The sequence below is a fragment of the Perognathus longimembris genome, chromosome 1, assembly GCF_023159225.1.
Source record: "Perognathus longimembris pacificus isolate PPM17 chromosome 1, ASM2315922v1, whole genome shotgun sequence".
In the NCBI taxonomy this organism is placed as follows: domain Eukaryota; kingdom Metazoa; phylum Chordata; class Mammalia; order Rodentia; family Heteromyidae; genus Perognathus; species Perognathus longimembris.
This window is the reverse complement of record NC_063161.1, coordinates 46,178,765-46,200,094: the sequence shown is the minus strand read 5'-3', so window position 1 is coordinate 46,200,094 and position 21,330 is coordinate 46,178,765. Positions and strand designations below refer to the sequence as shown.

The 21,330-nt window shown below is 36.1% G+C and overlaps 3 protein-coding genes across 3 annotated transcripts; all 3 read left to right on the top strand.

Moving 5' to 3' along the window:
* Positions 1 to 5,134: 5,134 nt before the first annotated feature.
* Positions 5,135 to 6,070, top strand: LOC125354507 (olfactory receptor 6C2-like). The gene has a single exon (XM_048350140.1). It carries the CDS (start codon positions 5,135 to 5,137, stop codon positions 6,068 to 6,070), a length of 936 nt encoding a protein of 311 aa, XP_048206097.1.
* Positions 6,071 to 11,702: 5,632 nt separating this feature from the next.
* LOC125354498 (olfactory receptor 6C2-like) lies at positions 11,703 to 12,638 on the top strand. Its single transcript, XM_048350127.1, has one exon. The coding sequence runs from the start codon at positions 11,703 to 11,705 to the stop codon at positions 12,636 to 12,638; it is 936 nt and encodes a 311-aa protein (XP_048206084.1).
* Positions 12,639 to 18,616: 5,978 nt separating this feature from the next.
* LOC125354491 (olfactory receptor 6C2-like) lies at positions 18,617 to 19,552 on the top strand. Its single transcript, XM_048350115.1, has one exon. The coding sequence runs from the start codon at positions 18,617 to 18,619 to the stop codon at positions 19,550 to 19,552; it is 936 nt and encodes a 311-aa protein (XP_048206072.1).
* The last annotated feature ends 1,778 nt before the right edge of the window (positions 19,553 to 21,330 follow it).

Genomic DNA, 21,330 nt, shown 5'->3' with positions numbered 1-21,330 from the left:
AGAGTTCCTGCCTAGCAAGGGCAAAACCTTGACTTTAGAACCTGTTACTGGCAAAATAAAAGAAAAGAACTACACTTCCAGAAAAGTTAGGAGAAAATCACTGGTGTTCCTCAAGGTGACAAAGAGTTGCATGTGTCACAGAAACTTGAGATGGCAGCGCAAAGAGGGGCCATGAGGCATCTGGTAGTGAGGATAGTAGAAGATCCTCAGCCACCTTAATTCCCATCACAATCACCTACACAGAACAGTTCCATGGTTATTACACATCTTGAGTTCAGTTTGAAGAGTTGCTTAGAGTCCATGCAGCAGGAATGGACCCAAGGACCAAAGACTCAAACTGCTCCAGGACAAAGCCATGTTCATGGCAAAGCCACTGCTGAGGTGCACTCTGATGGAGAGGCCAGTATCCAGTACATCTCTGCAACCTTGAGGCCCTGCTGTCGCTCTACCATGCTGACGTGGAAAAGTGGAATTCCCTGATAGGCCCTGTGCTACCATCATGCTTCTGGCTCCCAAACCCAAATGAAGAACCTTTCATTCCAAGGAACAAGTGGCCCAAGATCAAAGTAAGATCCCTCCCATGACCAAGGGACTGACATGCACCAGGGCCAAAGAACTAACAGGCCTTCCTCACTTAGAAATATTATCCACACCATGGGTGGCACACAAGCGCCAAGACAGTCTCCAGATAAAGAAAATTACATGTCAATAACAATCACGAATGCAAACAGATTAAACTCCCTGATTAAATGAAATAGACTGGGTGGAATAATTTTCAATACAAGTATCATACACATACTGCCTATAACACATTTGTTTCACCAATGAAATACACACAGACACTGAAAAACAGTGAACAGAAAAATACATTCTGGCTGGGAGCTGGTGGCTCACACCTATAATCCTAGCTACACAGGAGGCTAAGATCTGAGGATCATGGTTCAAAGCCAGCCAGTGTGGGAGAGTATGTGAGACTCTTATCTCCAATTAACCACTAGAAAGTCAGAAGCGGCTCTGTGGCTCAAGTGGTAGAGTGCTAGCCTTGAGCAAAATAACTCAGGAACAATGCTCAGGACTTGAGTTCAAGCCCCAAGACTGGCAATCAATCAATCAATCAATCAATAACAAGATACACTAAATCAACAGAATAAGAACAAAAACCATATGACCATATAAACAGATGCAAAAAAAACAAACAGATTTGATAAAATTTAACAGCATATCATGATAAAAGCCTAGCCTTTGGAAGGACTTGGAAAAAAGTATACTAAGTGAAGTGAGCCAGACCCAAAGAAACATGGACTCTATGGTCTCCCTTATTGGGAATAATTAGCACAGGTTTAGGCAAGTCACAACAGAGGATAACAAGAGCCCAATAGCTAAACCCTTATGATCACATAAGATGATGCTAAGTGAAATGAACTCCATTATATGAAAATGATTGTTATATCAGAGTTGTAACTACTTTCAACATCCCATGTGTATCTGTAGTTTCTACTATTGATGATGTTCGTGTATCACCTTCTTGTGATTGTATCTACACTATATCTGTAATCTTATCTGAGTGTATGGTAAACAGTGTGTACTGGTATTAGAATTAGGAAATTCAAAGGGAATACGAAAATTGAGAGACAAAGGGTAAAATACGAGAAACAACAACAAAAGCAATACTTGCAAAACTGTTTGGTGTAAGTGAACTGAACACCTCAGGGGAGGAAAGGGGGAGGGGGGAGGGGGGTATGAGGGACAAGGTAACAAACAGTACAAGAAATGTATCCAATGCCTAAAGTATGAAACTGTAACCTCTCTGTACATCAGTTTTATAATAAAAACCTAAAAAAAAAGCCTAGCCTTTAGGGTAAACCAGATACTGTAGATATTAATATATTGGTACATTTTTAGAACACACCTGGAATTTTGTACAGTATATAATTTAAGTAGCATGGATTGTATTTTACATTTTTCCTTTTCTTCTTGTCTAATTAAAATTTCCCAATTATAATAAGTAATTCAGGTAACAAATGTAAAATGAAAGACCTGATTTCTTATGATTGTCCCATTGGTTTGACCTTAGTTTAGATAATGTAGTCACCTAGCTAGCTACTCAGGTGGATGAGATTTGAAAATTGTGAATTGGAGCCAGTGCTAGCAGACAAATCCTTAAGACTCATATCTCCAATTAAGTAGCAGAATACTAGAAATGGAAGTGTGGCTCAAGTGGTAGCATGCCAGCTGTGAGCAAAAGAGTTGAGTGAGAACTCCAAAGCCTTAGTTCAAGCCCCAGTACCAGCACCTAAAATAAAATAAAATATAAAAGTATCTAAATTCATGTTTTATTTTACACTCAGTTTTTTCTCTGTTGTCCCTACTGCTGTATATTCTAGTCTCCAAGGACACTGTCTCCAAAGAAGCTAAACGTAGCACACAATACATGTATTGTGTACCTCAGATTTGGTTACTAAGAAGATTCACTAATGACTGTGTATGGGTCACCAGGGACAATGTTTACACCCAGTTATCACATAAAGCAACAGTAGAGTGAGATGCAGAAATGTGCTCATTGTCCTGAGAAGTCAGAGAAGCAGCTATCCTGAACTGGAGAAGATTTCTGGCATTTTACATCCTTCATATTATAATACCCTTATCTTTTTTTTATTTTTATTTTTCAGAGGGGGAGTGGTGACATAGAATAAGAGTAGTGCAGCCAAGACACCCACAAAATCAGCGGAAGATGGCTATTTCTGAGATGTCTGTGTCTTAAGAGCTGCCATGAATTTGACAGAGAATTCATATCCAATGTGGCCAAAAGTTCACAGGGAAATGGCCTGTGGCCATTTCCAGTTTAATAATTATAATAGTTCAAGTTTAAACATCCAGTAAAAATTATGATTGGCAGTCCTAATAGTAAGTGCAATTAAGTAATTTCTCATTCTTATGCTTACTTTCATGTGACCTAAGTTTCAGTCATGGTCTGGGAGGGGAAAAATGATATACTTTAGAATTAAAAAATGAATGTGATCATTTCTGTATTCAGTAAACTTTTTTTACACTTATAGAACATTGCTTCTTTGTAAACATACACGTAATTTAGAAAGATGTTTATATGCAAGAAAATGATGGCAATTGAATGTTAAAATGAGATTGTTGTCCAAAAAAGATATATATCCACATAATTAACATTTCATATGTTCCCCCAAAAGACTGACAAATTGACAGGAGTGACATCTCTCATTTAGCCATGTCTTTCCTCATTCCAAACATGAATTTTGAAATCAGAATTTTAAAAATCATATGTAGAGCATTGACTAATGTCTACTAGTAATAGAGATGATTAGATGGATTCTGTGATGTAATCTCTGTTACCTGAGTGATTAGAAGGCTGCTTTGTGGATCATTTTGTACCAAAATATCAAAGAAGAAAGTACTTTCTCCGTTCTGTGCTATGAGGATAACAAACAAAAGCAAAGAAAGCTAATATCTTTAAAAGCAAAAGTTTAAAAAGACATTCAATGATAGGCCCAAAGCCACAGAAAATTTAAGTAAAATTAATATCAAAACTTTTTGTGTGTGGAGGTGCCCAGAGCCCAGGCACTTTCTCTGAGCTTTTTTACTCAAGGACAACACTCTACTACTTGAGCAACTGCTCTGCTTCCAGTTTTTTGTTGATTAGTTGAAGATAAGAGTCCCACCAGACAGGCACCAATAGCTCAGGTCTATAATCTTAGGAGGCTGAGATCTGAGGATCGCCATTCAAAGTCAGTCCAGGCTGGAAAGTCCATGGGACTCTTATCTCTTCACTGGAAGCAAAGCTGTGGCTCAAAGTGGTAGACTGCTAGCTTTGAGCAAAAAAGCTCAGGGAAAGCACCGAGGCCCTGAGTTCAAGTGCCAAGACTGATGAGAAGGAAAAAAAAATCATCTTGCCCTGCTGGCTTCAAACCTCAGATCTTAGCCTCCTGGTAACAGGCATGAGCCACTAGCACTCAACCCCCCAAATTTGATTCATGATATTTGCTTGTGTCAATGTCTTTGACTATGTCATAATTATGACCATACTTTCTATTCTGTCTTTTCAGATTTGTCACTCTCCACATTCTAGTGCTAGGTCAAGATTGTTTCACACAGTCAAAATTATTGAACTAGGATATCATGGAGGAAGAAGGAAAGAAAACTGCAACAAACAGGAAAAAGGACTTGAAGCTATTTATCAGAACATTTCATGATATGTGAATGACGAGGCAAGCGGTATCGGGGGGGGGGACTCGGGGAACTTGTGTTTGGAGGCTATGGCAATGAACGTTAGTTTGGCAGTGGGTTTGAGAAAACACACAAGTGCAATGAACAAAAACATAAAAATGTTTAATGGTTGAGCTAAAAAAGAGATATCCAAGTGACTACAATGTGCATCATGATCCCAAGTTGCATGACTTTCATCAGCATTTTAAAGAAGAACAGGTTAAGCATGTGCATTAGAGAATTTTTTTGAATGCAATTTATTTTATTAAACTTTAAATTGATTTTGATAACCAGGAATAATTAGTGTGTAATAGTTTTATTCATATAGTAAATTTTAACTTATAGAGATTTAAATTAAACATATTTTTTCATACATAAAATAAATTATCCCTATATGTAACATATCCATATTATACACACACACACACACACACACACACACACACACACACACACACGGTAATTATAGAGTACTGCTCTGGTAATTGAGTCAATTACCAGAGAAATTTTTTTTAGGTATTTTTAAAATTATCCTTACGTAGCTGTTGAAAAGTGTTTGAACGTGTCAGTTTGTAAGGATAATGCATGTTGATCAGTGTCAGCCCTTTAATCATTCTCTCCTCTCTCTCCAATCCACTCATCCCCTCAAGTTACCTAGTTCTGTTTTCACATCTATATATTGAATATTATGATTGCATTCACCCACTCTCCCTCATCACAGAATTATTGAGTCAAAAAAAATGTCTTTGGTCACATAGCATCTTTACAGACCCATAGAAACTGGAAGTATGCATTTAAATAAGAAAAAAAAAGAAATCTGAGTGGTCTATGAAAATCCGTTCATCTCTAACAAAACATTTCTGAATATTACATGCAGACCTACCAGATGTGAAAATCAGCAATGAGGAACCATACGGTAACAATGTTCATTCTGCTGGGACTGACAGATGACCAACGGCTACAGGTTCTGGTGTTTATCTTCCTCTTCCTCGCCTACACGTTGAGTGTAACTGGGAATCTGACTATCATCTCCCTCACCTTAGTCCATTCTCACCTGGGAACGGCCATGTACTATTTCCTGCAGAACTTTGCTTTCTTAGAGATCTTGTTCACATCGGCTAGCATTCCAAGATATTTGTATAACATAGCCACCGGTGACAAGATGATTACTTATAATGCCTGTGTCACCCAAGTATTTTTTACTGACCTCTTTGGTGTAACAGAATTTTTTCTTCTGGCAGCCATGTCCTATGACCGCTATGTGGCCATCTGCAGGCCCCTGCATTATGTGACCATCATGAATAGCACAGTGTGCAGAAGACTTGTCTTCTGTTGTTGGGTAGCTGGTTTGTCCATCATAGTCCCTCCACTTAGCCTAGGTCTAAATCTGGAGTTTTGTGCTTCTAATACCATTGATCATTTTCTCTGTGATGCATCTCCCCTCCTAAAAATCTCTTGCTCGAATACTTGGTTCATGGAACAGACTGTTGTCATCTGTGCCGTACTGACTCTCATCATGACACTGATGTGTGTAGTTCTGTCCTACATTTATATCATCAAGACAGTCCTAAAGTTTCCTTCTGCCCAGCAAAAGAAAAAGGCCTTTTCCACCTGCTCATCCCACATGATCGTGGTTTCCATCACCTATGGCAGCTGCATCTTCATCTACATCAAGCCTTCAGCGAAAGATGAGGTGGCCATTAACAAGGGTGTAACGGTCCTCATGACCTCCATTGCCCCCATGCTGAACCCCTTCATTTATACACTGAGGAACAAGCAAGTCAAACAAGCCTTCAGCGACTCCATCAAAAGAATCATCATATTTTCCAAGAACTAACAGAATCTTGAAGTTCAACTAACATGGAATGAACTTCCCAAGTTCCCAAGGCCAACTCCTTCAAATCACTCTTACCCATCTGGGTCTAGTGACATCTTCCCCACAAACCCCTCTGAAGATCCCTTCCTTCCAAGCTGCCCTTGATGGCTTACTCTCCCCTGTCATGCTAAATACTCGGGAAGAGCAAACCAGAGAGATTACCACCAGAGACCAGCTTAGGCACAAAAGTTAGTGAGGGCTCCATCTCTGCAAATAAATCACACACAGTGACATATGGCTATTTTCCCAGGTATGCAAGAGACCTTAGCTAGGAGGATCATAATCCATTGAATGTTAGGCAAAGATGCTAGAGCCTATATAAAAACTAAATTTAAAGCCAAGAGGACTGGAGCCATGGCTCAGGTGGCATTGTGCTTGAGAGGTCCTGATTCAAAAGCCTGGTACCACAACCACCAAAAAATAAAATCAAGTAATTTTTAAGATCACATAATAGGTATGTTAATATGTGTAATATAAGGCCTACCTTCAATTGAAAATAAAGAGCCAATTATGAATAAATAAATGAAATCAACAAAAAGAAGTAAATTACCAATGTATTTTTGCACTTTTAGCAACAAAAATATTACGATAGCCTCTTCCAATCTAAAATACTACAGTCAAACAAACTAACATACTTGTCATATCAAAGGTTTTCTTCCTTGTATAAAGTAAAAGCACATATTTCTTGTCAATTTTTCAGTACAAAACACAATATTATAAGCTGGGTAGTGGCAAAGGTAAGAAGACTGTGAGTTTCAAGCTCCCTTGAGCTTTGAGATCTTGTCTCAAAAACAGTGTATTGTTAATATCTTAAGAGTAGGCAATAAAAATTTAAATAACAAAAATATTTTACTAATATGTAACTTATATGTCACAGAGTTGAAGTATAAATTATAATTGTCTGATTACATGATTTTTAGTATTATTCACAAAATTGTGTGTATCACCGTATTCTAAGTTTAGAACATTTTAATCACTCCCAGAAGGAATCTTGAACCTACTAATAACTACTCATCATTTATCTCATTCCACATTTATTCATAGCCAGAGACAGACACTAATATTCTTTCTGCTGTTGTTGCTCAAAGTATATAGATTTTAAGTTACACAGAAAAATAAGTTTTGACCTCTACTGAACACCAGAGTGACTGTACTCAAAGATAATGTCTTGTAGATTACAAAATAACTATGACAGTAAATTCAAATCTCTAACTCCCCCTCCCCCAAAAAAATAAATGAACTGGTTAATATGTTACTTACCTTGATTTAATCATTCAGCATCACAGGACTATATCAAAATTGATACAAATAACTATATGCAGTAATTGTAGGGTTTTGGTTAAAATTATGTCAACAAGAAAAAATACATGAATATATATGAGACTCTTTAGCATATTTTATTTTTATTAGAGAGATGATATACAGAGAGGTTACAGTTACTTAAGTCAGGCAATGAGTACATTTCTTTTTTGAACCATGTCAACCCTTCCCTCACTCTCTCCCAGTTTTTGTCCCTCCTATCCCCACCCACAAGTTGCACAGATCACTTTCCACATGTGTCTAGTGAGTACCACAGCTACATTTGGTCAGCCCAGGAGACTCTAATCTCCAAATTACTTTCATAAAAAGTCAGAAGTGGAGCTGTAGCTCAAGTGATAGAGCTCCAGTGGTAGGGCACAAATGCTCAGTTGCAGACTCAGGTAGGCCCAGGATTCAAACCTAAGCACCAGCACACAAAAAAAGGGAAAGAATGTATAAATCATAAATGAACTTCAAAAGTTCCTATATTACTTGTATTGTAAGATAAATGTATTTAATGCATGATATTTTCATAAAGTAGAATCTGATGTGATTCTGTTGCAGAAGAAAGTATAAGTCAAAATTTGAATTCTGAAAGAATGGATTTCAAATTAAGTAAACTTCTAAGAGTTAGAGGGATTCTTGGGTAGTAAATATTAAGTATGTGAATGTATTAAAAAATGTGTTTCAGCTATCTTATAGAATGCTTAGTTTCTAAACTAAGGAGTGCATACTGAAAATAATTAGTAATTTTTACTGAAAAAGTTTTATAGCTGGCTTGAAGAGGAGAACATGAAGAAAGTAGAACAGAATGGTGGTTTTGAAATATTAACATGGAGTTTATTCACCATTAAACTGATAAAGCCTGAAAGGAGGCCCAGATCTTTTATCAGTCTTATAAGAAAAGGCTGAATGGAAAGAAACTGGACTAGATTTGTTTCCAATTAGGTTCTTAATGTTTCCCTAACAGTTTCTGTGCAATGCTCAGTGCTTTCTCTGGTCTCCACAGGCCCAGTTCCCATGGCTACGAAGGCAGATTGGGTTTTTCCCCAAGTTCATTATATATATGATTCATTAGTGATTTCATAACATGAGTTACCATGGGCTCCTTTGTTTATCAACTTGGTTACAGATTTGGCAAATAATATAAATATAGAGCTTAAAATTAGAGAATCTTATTACTAATCAAAAGAACTCACAGAACCCACCATTTCAAAGGAACCACGAGCTCTGTGGACACACTTTTTCCATGGTAGAAAGAAAACCAAAGCTGCTTGCCCACCTGGTTCATCATGGCTCCACATGAAGGATGAAACATTTCACTCAATCAAATAGAGACAGAAATCTGAAGCAAAGGGTGTATTCTTAGGCTACTGGGAATCATATCATGTTAGTGTTCAATATAATGTTCATTTTCAAATTATATCTCTAGGAATATTATAACCCACTTATAGAAAGATACAATTAACTTCCAGAATTGTAAGTATAATAAATTCCATCATTTGTTACATATTTTGGGATTTGTGCCTTGAATAAATAGATTTTTCCAGATTGTTACAATTTACAAGAGGAATTGCAAAGATGGTATTAATTCAAACATTATTTTAGAGTATTTTTATGTTGCATAGTATATAGGCATTGCTACAACTACATTAAGCAAAAAATGAGTTAAGTAGCATAATTTGAGTACTGTGAAATCTTGGGAAATTAAGAATTAGAAACCAATGGCAAAGTATGTGTAATTTTAGTGAAATTAGAGACTGAGGCATAGGGGTGGAAGGGGAAGGCACAAAGCACTGGAGGGAGTATTTCTGCAGACACATAGTTGACATAAAGTGTCTAGTTCTATATCTAGCATAAACTACAGGCTTTCTAACTGCAGTATACTAGTTTGTAAAGAATACATGGTAGAAATAAAATGCAGTGTGAATATCAAAAGTTTCATTTCTGACTCATGTTTAGGGTGAATTTGATTATATGATTGACATTATGAGGACATTTGGGAATTTGGAAATCATATTTGGAGCTCAAGAAAATACTACTCAAAGCAAGTGTATGTTAAAAAATAAATGAATTCAAGCTGCTATCAACACAAGAGACATCAGAAAGAAAAATAAATATCTATAAATTATAAATTGGAAAGATGGCAGGTAAAACATGTATGTAGCAATAAGGTAAGTTGTGAGAGAATTATATCAATATTGCCTAGCTTGAAATATCCATTCCAGACAGACATAGTGGACCACACTTGTAATCACATGTATTCAGGAAACAGAGATGAATAAGCTTTTAGATTAAGGTGATGGGCAGAAAGTTAGCTAAAGTCCATCTGAACAAATTTTCTTTTGTATTGGTGAATGCCTCTATTCCAAGCTATGTAAGAAAGAAATATAGCACCTAAAAAAAAGGGGGGGGGTGTATGGAAAAATAACTGAAACAAAAAAATTGCCGAGGAGAACCAGGTGCTTGTGGCTCACACTTATAATCCTAGCAACTCAGAAGACTGAGATGAAAGGATAGTGGTTCAAAACCAGCCTGGGTAGGAAAGTCCATGAGATTCTTATCCCCAGTTAACTACCAGAAAACCAGAAGTGGAGCTGTGGCTCAAAGTAGTAGAGTGCTAGCCTTGAGCAAAAATTGCTTAGGGACAGTGTCCAAGCCCTGAGTTCAAGCCCCACAACCAACATAAAATAAAACAAAGTTCTAAGGGTTATATGTCAAAATGGTCTATCATTTAAGATAGTTCCTGCTTGCAGTACCTCTACCACCAAACCTAAACAAACCTGAGCATCAGTGGCTCACATCTGTTATCCTAGCTATTCAGGAGGCCAAGATCTGATGGTTTGAAATCAAAGTTTGACCAAACAAGAAGTCCATGAAATTCTTTCTTCCATTATAAATAGTAAAACCAAATCATAAAAAGCAACAAAGTAAACAAAATGGGATCATGAGAAATAACAAAGTGAAATCCATCTGTACTTGAGGAAATGCTATTCAACAGCTGTTTAAACATCTTTAAACTTGACCCATTGAACATAGATTAAATGTAGAATTTGGGGCTTAGAAAAATGAATAAAAACATTTTAAAGTAGGTTCCAAGCTTAAACAAGCAGAAAACTAAAAACAATTGCTTGCAGTGACTTTTGTCATGCATTTGGTTCATGCCAAAATGTACATTATCATCCTATACAATAAATTGTATTGTCCTCACAATATTCCATTACTTTAGTACCAAAACAGCAAAAGAGTAGAATTGCAATTTTAAAATTAAAATGAGGAAGGGAAACTAGAGGTATAGTAAATAAAACATAATTATTTTATTTTATTTTATTTATTTTATTTTTTTTTTTTTGCCAGTCCTGGGCCTTCAACTCAGGGCCTGAGCACTGTCCCTGGCTTCTTTTTGCTCAAGGCTAGCACTCTGCCACTTGAGCCACAGCGCCACTTCTGGCCATTTTCTGTATATGTGGTGTTGGGGAATCGAACCCAGGGCTTCATGTATATGAGACAGGCACTCTTGCCACTAGGCCATATTCCCAGCCCCTAAAACATAAATTTTTATAATTTATTCACCAAATCTCAACAAGGTGTGGGGGGGAGGGTGTGGGTGTGGGGGGGTGCATCTGTGTGTGTAACTAGTCTTGGGCCTTCAATTCTGAGCCTGGACACTGAACATAATGTCAGTATGATGAATCCTACCAAATTCTTGAAAAAAGATGGGAAGAGAGAGGGAAGGAATGGGAATACAATGGAGGAGATGAATTTGTTGAAAATGCACTGTGTATATAAGCATTTCCCAATTATCAACACATGCTAATTCAAAAACAAAATTATATATTATAAAATATAAAATTTATGTATGTATACTATATATTACATATGTCCATGTTATAACATGTACATATTATATAATATATGACAGATATAGCAAAATATAATGTATGACACAATGTTTTACACATTATAATATAATACATATTTACTATTGACTTACAATATAATATATAATGTATTATGACAATATGTATTATAATATACTACTTATTATACAATAACATATACTATTATATGCATAAATTGTGGGATGTGATATGGACACTCACATTTTTATTTTTACCTTGAAATGACAAGGATAAATTATAAAACTTAAAATATTACTATAATTGATAATATGTGTAAATAGAATATTTAAATGCATGTGATCTTATTTTCATAGTTTTCTTGCTATTTAATTACCAGTCTAACCAAATGCCTGAATTTTCAGTGCAGACTACGTTGAAGTCAGGAGTCCATGATGAGAAATCACACCATCACAACGTTCCTCCTCCAGGGCTTGACTGATGATCCACAACTCAAGGCTGTGCTTTTCATCTTTTTGTGTCTCACCTACATGCTGAGTATAACTGGAAACCTAACAATCATCTCTCTCACCATTGTGGATCCACAACTGAAAACTGCAATGTACTATTTTCTACAAAATTTCTCCTTCTTAGAAGTCTCATTCACATCTGCATGTATTCCCAGATACTTATACAACCTATCAACAGGGGACAACACAATCACATATAACTATTGTGCCATTCAACTATTTTTTACTGATCTTTTTGGTGTAACTGAATTCTTTCTGCTGGCCACCATGTCCTATGACCGCTATGTGGCCATCTGCAAACCCCTACATTATGTGATCATCATGAATATCAGGGTCTGCAGGAGACTCGTCCTTTGTTGCTGGGCAGCTGCCTTGTTGATCATATTCCCACCACTTACCATGGGCCTTAGTCTGGAATTCTGTGACTCCAATGTTATTGACCATTTTCTCTGTGATGCATACCCCCTCCTGAAGATCTCATGCTCACAAACATGGCTCATAGAGCAGATAGTCATAGCTGGAGCTGTGTTAACCTTTGTCATGACGCTGTTTTGTGTAGTTCTATCGTACATATACATCCTTAGGACCATTCTACAATTCCCTTCTGCCAAGCAAAAGAAAAAGGCCTTTTCCACCTGTTCTTCTCACATGATTGTGATTTCCATCACCTATGGCAGCTGCATCTTCATCTATGTGAAGCCTTCATCCAAGGATTCCATGGCAATCAACAAGGGTGTGTCTGTCCTCACCACCTCCATTGCTCCTATGCTGAACCCCTTCATTTACACCTTGAGAAACAAGCAGGTGAAACAGGCCTTCAGTAACACAATCAAAAGAATTTCACTGTTGTCAAGGAAATAAGGAAACTGACAAGAAGTTTTTAAAAGTTTTGTTTAAGAAGAACATTGGTTTCAACATATGTATCTTTGAATTTTTACTTCAGGCCTTTCTTATTAATTTCAAGGTGACTCCAAAAGAAAACTCAAAACACAAGGTAACAACAGAATGACCATACATACTAGGAGATTTTGCAGAACCACAAATAAAAAGAAATAAAACCAATACATTCATCATTTATTTTGACGTGAGTAATTATGCTTATTGTAGAATATTCTTAATACCAGATTCCACTTCAAGAATAGAAAATAGAATAGAAAGGCCAGAAATCTCTGGTCCTTTTTCAATCCCTCACATTTTTGTGAGATTTCATCTTACTCAGGATAGATTGGCCAAAATCGTGAATTTAAACAACAACAAATGTCATGAATGTAGGGGAAGAGGACCCTATTGCACTGTTTGTAGGAATGTAAATTAGTGCATCCACTGTGGAAAGCAGTCTGGAGGTTCCTCAAAAAAAATAGATAGATCCTCCCTACAAACCAGCCATACCACTCATGGACATCAACCCAGAACATCACAAGCCAGGATACTGTAAAGACACATGCACATCCATGTTCATTGCTACACTGTCCACAATAGCCAAGTTATACAAACAACCTAGATGCTACACAATAAATCCAAAAATATGGTGCCTATACACAATGTAATTTTTACACAGCCCTTAGGAAGAATGAAATTGTGTCATTTTCTAGAAAATGGATGGACCTAGAACCAATTATCTTAAGTAAAGTAAGCCAAGCTCAGAGAGACAATCAGCAAATGTTTCTCTCCTATGTGGACACTAGAGCTAAAGTACACAGGGATATGATTTATCAGAACTCTAGACATTCACATACAGTGAAACCAAAGGAGGATATTCTTAGGGGAGGAACACAATGGCACAATGCCTATGTGCATCTGATCATACAAAAAATTTATCAAAATGAACTACTACAATGGAAAAAAGTGTGTTTTTTTTTCTTTGTTGCTGTTTTTGTTTCTTTTCCTTTTGCCTAGTTTCTTCAATTTTATGTCTTTTGGAGTGTAAGAAGAGGTACAGAAATGAAGACACAAAGGGTGAACAAATGTAGCAGTGGTACTCACTAGACACTGTATTAAGAATGAGCTATAGAACTTGTGGCTGAAGATGGGAGGGGAAAAGTGGGAGAGAAGGAGAGAAGTGTCATTGTCCAAAAAGAAATTACTTTTTACTTGACTTACATAACTCTAACCCCTCAGTACATCACCCTTATAAAAACAATAAAAATAAATTATAGTGCAATGTTATAAACTACATAGAGGCTAAGACAGGAAGATTGTGAGTTTCAAGCTTCCTTGAGCTTTGATACATTGTAACAATAATGTGTGTATAATTAACATATTGTGCATCTTAAGATAGGTACTTTGGTGCCAGTAGCTGACACCTGTAATTCTATCTACTCAGGAGGCTAATATCTGAAAATCATGGTTTGAAGGCAGACCAGGCAGAAAAGTCTGAGAGATTCTCATCTCCAATAAATTACCCAGAAAAAGGCAAAAGTGGCACTACTGCAAGTGGTAAAGCCCTAGCCTTCAACACAAACATGCTTAGGAACAGTATCTAGGCCCTGAGTTTAAGCCCAAGGACCAGAACAAAAAACAAAAGAATAGGCAATAAAAATTTAAATAAAACACTTTTATTATTATTTATTAATATATAAATTATAGGTCACAAAGTTGTAGTTCAAAGAATGATTGTTCAATTAAATGATTTTTAGTAATATTCACAAAGTTATGTGTATCACCATATCTAACTTTAGAACATTTTTATCACTCTCCAAAGGAACATTGGACACATTAGCAATTACTCATTGTCATCTCTTGCTACATTGTTTCACAATCAGAGGCAAACACTAATATGTTTTTGTTGTTGTTGCTCAAAGGATAGCAAGTTTCACTTGGACAAGAAAAATAAGTGTTGAAATCTACTGAACAACAGGTTGAATGAACTAGAAGATAATAGGTGGTAAATTATCAAATAACCAAGAGAGCAAATTTAAACCCCTAATCCAAAAAAAGAGAAAGAGTAAGTGAGCTGGTTGATTTAATCATTCTATACTACATGCATATATCAAAATTTATATTGTACACAATATCCACATACAATTAAATGTTGCCTAATGAAAATTATGTCAATAAGAATACATGTATAATAAATGAACTTCAAACTCTTATACCACTTACATTGTCAGATAAACTTATTTAACACATGGCATTTTCATAAAGTACAATCGGCTGTAATTCTGTTCCAATAGAAATTATATGTCAAAATTTAAAATGCAAAAGGATGGATTTTAAATCATATGGACTTCTCAGAGTTAGAGGGATCCCTGTATACTAAACATTAAATATAAAATGTGAATGCATGAAAAAATGTTTCAGCTCCCTAAAGAATGCACAGTTTCTATACACAGGACTTAATTATTTATTTTGACTGAAAAGGTTTTATAGTTAGCCTTGTGAGGAGAATATAATGAAAGTAGAACCATATTGTGGTTTTGAAATATTAACATGGAATTTGTGCACTGTTAAACAAACTGATGAAGCAGGAAAGGAGACCTGGATAATTTAGCTGTCTTACAATACAGGAATGAATGAAATGAAACTAGACAATGTTCTTTAATTGGGTTGTTAATGTTTTCCCAACAACTGTTTGCAATGCTCCTAGTGCTTTCTCCTGTCTCTATGGGCTGTGTTCCCATGGCTACTAAAACAGAGTGGATTTTTCTCCAAGTTCAGTACAGATTTTTCAACATGAGTTACCAAGGAGTCCTTTGTTTATTAACTTGGTTACAGAGTTGTAAAGTAAAATAAATATGGAAATTAAAATTAGAGAATCTTCTCAGTAAGCAAAAGAAATCACAACATCCACCATTCCAAAAGTGCCATAAGCTCTGTGGACCCACTTTTCAATGATAGAAAGAAAGCCAAAGCTGTTTCCCTGCCCGAATCATGACGGCTCTCCATGGATGGAGAGAAAGTTGATACAATCAATTAGAGAGAAAAATCTCAAGCAATGGTATATTCCTAGACTACTAGGAATCATTTCCAATTAGAATTCAACATAATACTCATTTTAATTTTTTTCTAAGAATAATTGTAAACCACTAATAGAAAAATACAACTAACTGCCAAAAGTGTAAGTATAATAAATTCTATCATTTGTTTCATTTCTTGAATCTGAATAAATAAGTCTTGAGTAAATTTACCTTTCCAGATTGTTACAACTTAGGAAAGGAATTCCAAAGATGGTATTAATTCAAACATTATTTTAGAGTGTTTCTATGTTGGGTTGTATGTAGGCATTAATAGAGTTATATTAAACAAAAAATGAGTAAGAAGTCATTCCAATGTAGCAAAAATTTGAGTGCTGTGAAACTTCAGGAAATTAAGAAGTAGAAATCAATGGCCAAATGTGTATATTTCTAGTGTAATTAGAGACTGGGGCACAGGAATAGAAGGTAAAAACAGCCTACTGGAGAGAATATTTCTGCAAAGAGATAACTGACATAAAGTGTTTATTCTGTACCAAGCATAAAACACAGGTTCTCTAACTATAGCATAGTAGTTTGTAAAGAATATATAGGAGAAACAAAATACAATGTGAAGAGCAAAAGTTTTATTTCTGAACTTTGTTTAAGGTGCGTTTGGTTATATGATTGACATTACAAGGATATTTGGGAATTTGGAATTCATATTTGGAGATCAAAAAATAGCACTCAAAGCAAGTGCATATGTTAAGAAATAAAACAGTTCACATCAACAACAAAACTGAATCACTTAGCTCTATCCAAATCCAATCCCTGTGTCCCATTTGGTATAAATTTGATATAATTTATTTGTTTTAAATAAAAAACCAATCCATGTATTTACTATTAATAAATGTATACCATTAGCTTTCAAAAATAGAAGTAAATGAATTCAAACAGCTATCAACATCAGAGACATCAACAAGAAAGTAAGTGTCTAGAAATTGCAAATTGGAAAGATGACAGGTAAAACCTGTATGCAGCAATAAGGTAAGTTGTGAGAGAATTATATTAATATTCCAGAGTTTTAAATGCCCATTCTAGACAGACACGGTGGGCCATACCATGTAATCTCAAGTATTGAAAAGGCTGAGATGGAAAGGATTGTATGTAAGGTGAAGAGCAAAAAGTTAGCAAGAGCCCATCTCAACAAATAAAATGGTATATTGGTAAATGCCTCATTTCAAGCTACCATAGAAAGAAAAACAAAAAAGTGCTGAGAGCTATAGGTCTAGTGGTGTTTCACTGGAGGTGGTGCCTGCTTACCAAGTGCAAAATCTCAAAATCAATACTAGGCACCAGTGGCTCCCATCTGTAATCCTAGCTACCCAGGAGTCCACACTTTGGGGACATGGGTTCAAAGCAAGAATAAAAGGGAATTCGATGAGACTCATAAATTCAATGACCAGAAAAAATGCTAGAAAAGGAGGTTTGGTTTCAGCCAAAGCTCCACTTCCAGCTTTAGCTGGTTAATTGGAACTAAGAGTCTCACAGACTTAACCTGCCCTGGCTATCTTTGAACTGCCATCCTTAAGATTGCAACCTTCTGAATTTGTTAGGATTGTAGGATTTAGAAACAATCATTAGTCTAGACCTCAATATCTTAAAATCAAGAGTTTGTGGAATGAAACTCAAGCTATTTGTATTATACTTGCATTTTATAAATGATGAAATTTCAAGGGAAACATAAATAGGCTAAAGAAAATTTAAGATTCAGCATAAGCATTCATTTGGTGTCTTAGGAAGAAAACTTTATATAGCAGTCAAGCCAAATAGAGATGGATCATGCCTATGATCTAGCAACTCAGGAAGCTGAGTACTGCGGATCACAGTTCAAAGCCATCCTGGGCAGGAAAGTTCATGAGACTCTAATCTCCAATTAACCACTAAAAAACTGAAAGTAGAGCTATTGCTCAATTGGAGAGTGCTAACCTTAAGCAAATAAAGTTCAGGAACAGTGTCCAGGCCATGAGTTTAAACTGCATGACACACACAAAAGAAAAATACCAGTTTTGTTTCGTTTGAGAAAAAATAAATTGGGGAGATAAATATGGCTACAGTGGTGCAGCACTTAGCATGCACAAGAACTTGGGTTCAATTTCCAGCCACACAAGCAAAGAAAATTCAGAAAAAAGAAATTAAATATTATGTTGGAGCAATAAAAATGGGACACAAAAGTAAGGATTAACTATTGAGGAGTTGACAACCAGGAGGGGAGGAAAAAATGTGGATTCTGAAGCAAAGGATCCTGAAGGGAATTACACACGAAAATAATGTCAGTATTATGAATCCCACCAAATACTTAGAAAAAAGATGGGAGGAGAGAGGTAAGAAATGGGAATGTAATGGAGGAGGAGATGAAAATGTTGAAAATGCAGTGTACGTATCTTTTTCCCAATTATCAACACAGGCTAGTTCAAAAGCAAATTTTTATGTATTATACAATATAAATATATATATACCAGGAATTATGTATTTCCATATTATAAGATGCATATATTATATGATATATAACACACATAGAATAACATGCCATATTAAACCATATAATACACTGTATTATATGTATGAAATATTATATATACTCACAAAATAATAATATAAGTTATATATAAAATGCTTCAATATGTTACAGTGCTTATTTTAACATAACATGTAGTATTCATACATTTAATTATGGAATTTAATACAGATAATTTAATTTTTAACTTTACCTTGAAATGACAACTATGGCTTATCCAATCTAACATGCTAGTCTAATTGATAATATCTTGTAAATAGAATATATAAATGTATGTAACATTATTTATAAGTTTTCTTGCTTACTTAATTACCATTCCACCCAAATATCTGAATTTTCAGTGCAGACTGAGTAGAAGTCAGGAGTGGATGATGAGAAATCACACCATCACAACTTTCCTCCTCCTTGGCCTGACTGATGACCCGCAACTGAAGGTTGTAGCTTTCAACTTTCTGTTTCTCACCTACATGCTGAGTGTAATTGGAAACCTCACCATCATCTCTCTCACCATTGTAGATCCACAACTGAAAACTCCCATGTACTATTTCCTACAAAACTTCTCCTTCTTAGAAATTGCATTCACATCTGCTTGTATTCCCAGATACTTATACAACCTATCAAAGGGGGACAACACAATCACATATAACAGTTGTGTCACTGAAATTTTTTTTATTGATCTTTTTGCTGTAACCGAATTCTTTCTTCTAGCCATCATGTCCTATGACCGCTATGTGGCCATCTGCAAACCCCTGCATTATGTGACCATCATGAACAGCAGGGTCTGTAGGAGACTCGTCCTTTGTTGCTGGGCAGCTGGCTTTTTTATAGTATTCCCACCATTTACTCTGGACCTAAATCTGGAATTCTGTGACTCCAATGTTATTGACCATTTTTTCTGTGATGTATACCCCCTCCTGAAGATCTCATGCTCAGAAACATGGCTCATAGAGCAGATAGTCATAGTTTGTGCTGTGTTAAGCTTTGTCATGACCCTATTATGTGTAGTTCTATCTTACATGTACATCATTAGGACCATTCTGCAATTCCCTTCTGCCAAGCAAAGGAAAAAGGCCTTTTCCACTTGTTCTTCCCACATGATCGTGATTTCCATCACCTATGGCAGCTGCATCTTCATCTATGTGAAGCCTTCATCCAAAGATTCCATGGCAATCAACAAGGGTGTGTCTGTCCTCACCACCTCCATCGCTCCTATGCTGAACCCCTTCATTTACAGCTTGAGAAACAAGCAGGTGAAACAGGCCTTCAGTAACACAATCAATAGAATTGCATTTTCATTAAAGAACTAATGAAATTCACCAGTGTAAAGTGAGTTTTTTTTCTTATTTATTGCCAAAGTGATGTACAGAGAGGTTACAGTTTCATATGTTAGGCCTTGGGTACATTTCTTGTACTGTTTGTTACCTCCTCCCTCGCTCCCCCCTCCCCCCTCCCCCTTTCCCTCTCCCCCCACGTGTTGTTCAGTTGGTTTATACCAAATGGTTTTGCAAGTATTGCTTTTGTAGTTGTTTGTCTTTTTATCCTTTGTCTCTTTGACATTTTGATATTCCCTTTCACTTCCCTAGTTCTAATACCAGTATATTCAGTATCCAGTGTACTCAGATGAGATACAGTGATAGTGCGGGGACAACCACAGGAAAGGAATACAAGAGGATCATCAACAATAGAAGCTATGGTTTCACAAGGCATGTTGAAAGTGATTACAACAGTGATGTAACAGTCGTTTCCATAACATGGAGTTCATTTCACTTAGCATCATCTTATGCGTTCATAGGGGCATAGCTATTAGGCTCTTGTGATCCTCTTCTGTGACTAGCCTAAACCTGTGCTAATCATTCCCTATGAGGGAGACCACAGTCCATGTTTCTTTGGGTCTGGCTCACTTCACTTAGTATAATTTTTTCCAAGTCCTTCCATTTTCTTATGAATGGGGCAATGTCATTCTCTCTGATAGAGTTTTGATTTTTAAAAAATGATCATTGGTTTTTATGCATGCATATATTTGGATTTTTTACCTCAGGGCTTTCCTAGCAACTTCAAAGTTACTCAGAAAAAACTCAATACACATACACAGGAAAACAACTCAACAGAATGACCTAGTGTATCAATAATCTTTGGCAAAACTGCAAATAAAATAAAATAAAACCAATCATTTCATCACCTATTTTTTCTTTTTTTCTTATTTATTGTCAAAGTGTCATCACCTATTTTTATATTGGTAATTATACTATATTTTTAATACCAGACTCCACTTCAGGCAGTGGAGATAGAATGAAAAGCCCAGAAAAACTCTGGTCCTTTTTCCATCCCTCACATTTTGTTAAAATTTTATTGTAAAGGTAACATAGGCAATGAGGTACATTTCCTTTCAAACAGTGTCACACACACCCCCCATCATTCTCTGCCAGTCTTTCCCCTTCTGAGTTCTCTTCCAGTTCCAAGTTGTATAGTTCATTTCCAATATAGTGTCTACTGGGTTTCACTCCTGAATTGTTCAACCTTTGTCCCACTTTTCTGTGCTCCCTCTTCTCCTCCCCAAATCAAACAGACTTATATACAAGACAAAGGGTACAAAAATCAAAAACAGTCATAGAAGGCAATAAACCATAGCAAAAAGGAAAGAAAAACAAAAATAAATAAGAGAGAACAGTGCAATATAAAACCACTTGCTTCCATTTCTTGGCCTTCATTTTTTTTTTTGTCAAACTGAAATACAGAGCGGTTACAGTTTCATACTTTAGGCATTGGATACATTTCTTGTACTGTTTGTTACCTCCTCTCTCATTCCCCCCTCTCCCCTCCCCCTTTTCCTCCCCCCCCCCACGAGTTGTTCAGTAGATTTACACTAAACAGTTTTACAAGTATTGCTTTTGTAATCATTTGTCTTTTTTTTTTCAAATTTTTATTATCAAACTGATGTACAGAGAGGTTACAGTTTCATATGTTAGTCATTGGATACATTTCTTGTACTGTTTGTTACCTCGTCCCTCATTCCTCCCTCCCTCCTCCCCTTTTCCCTTCCCCCCCATAAGGTGTTTGGTTCACTTACACCAAACAGTTTTGCAAG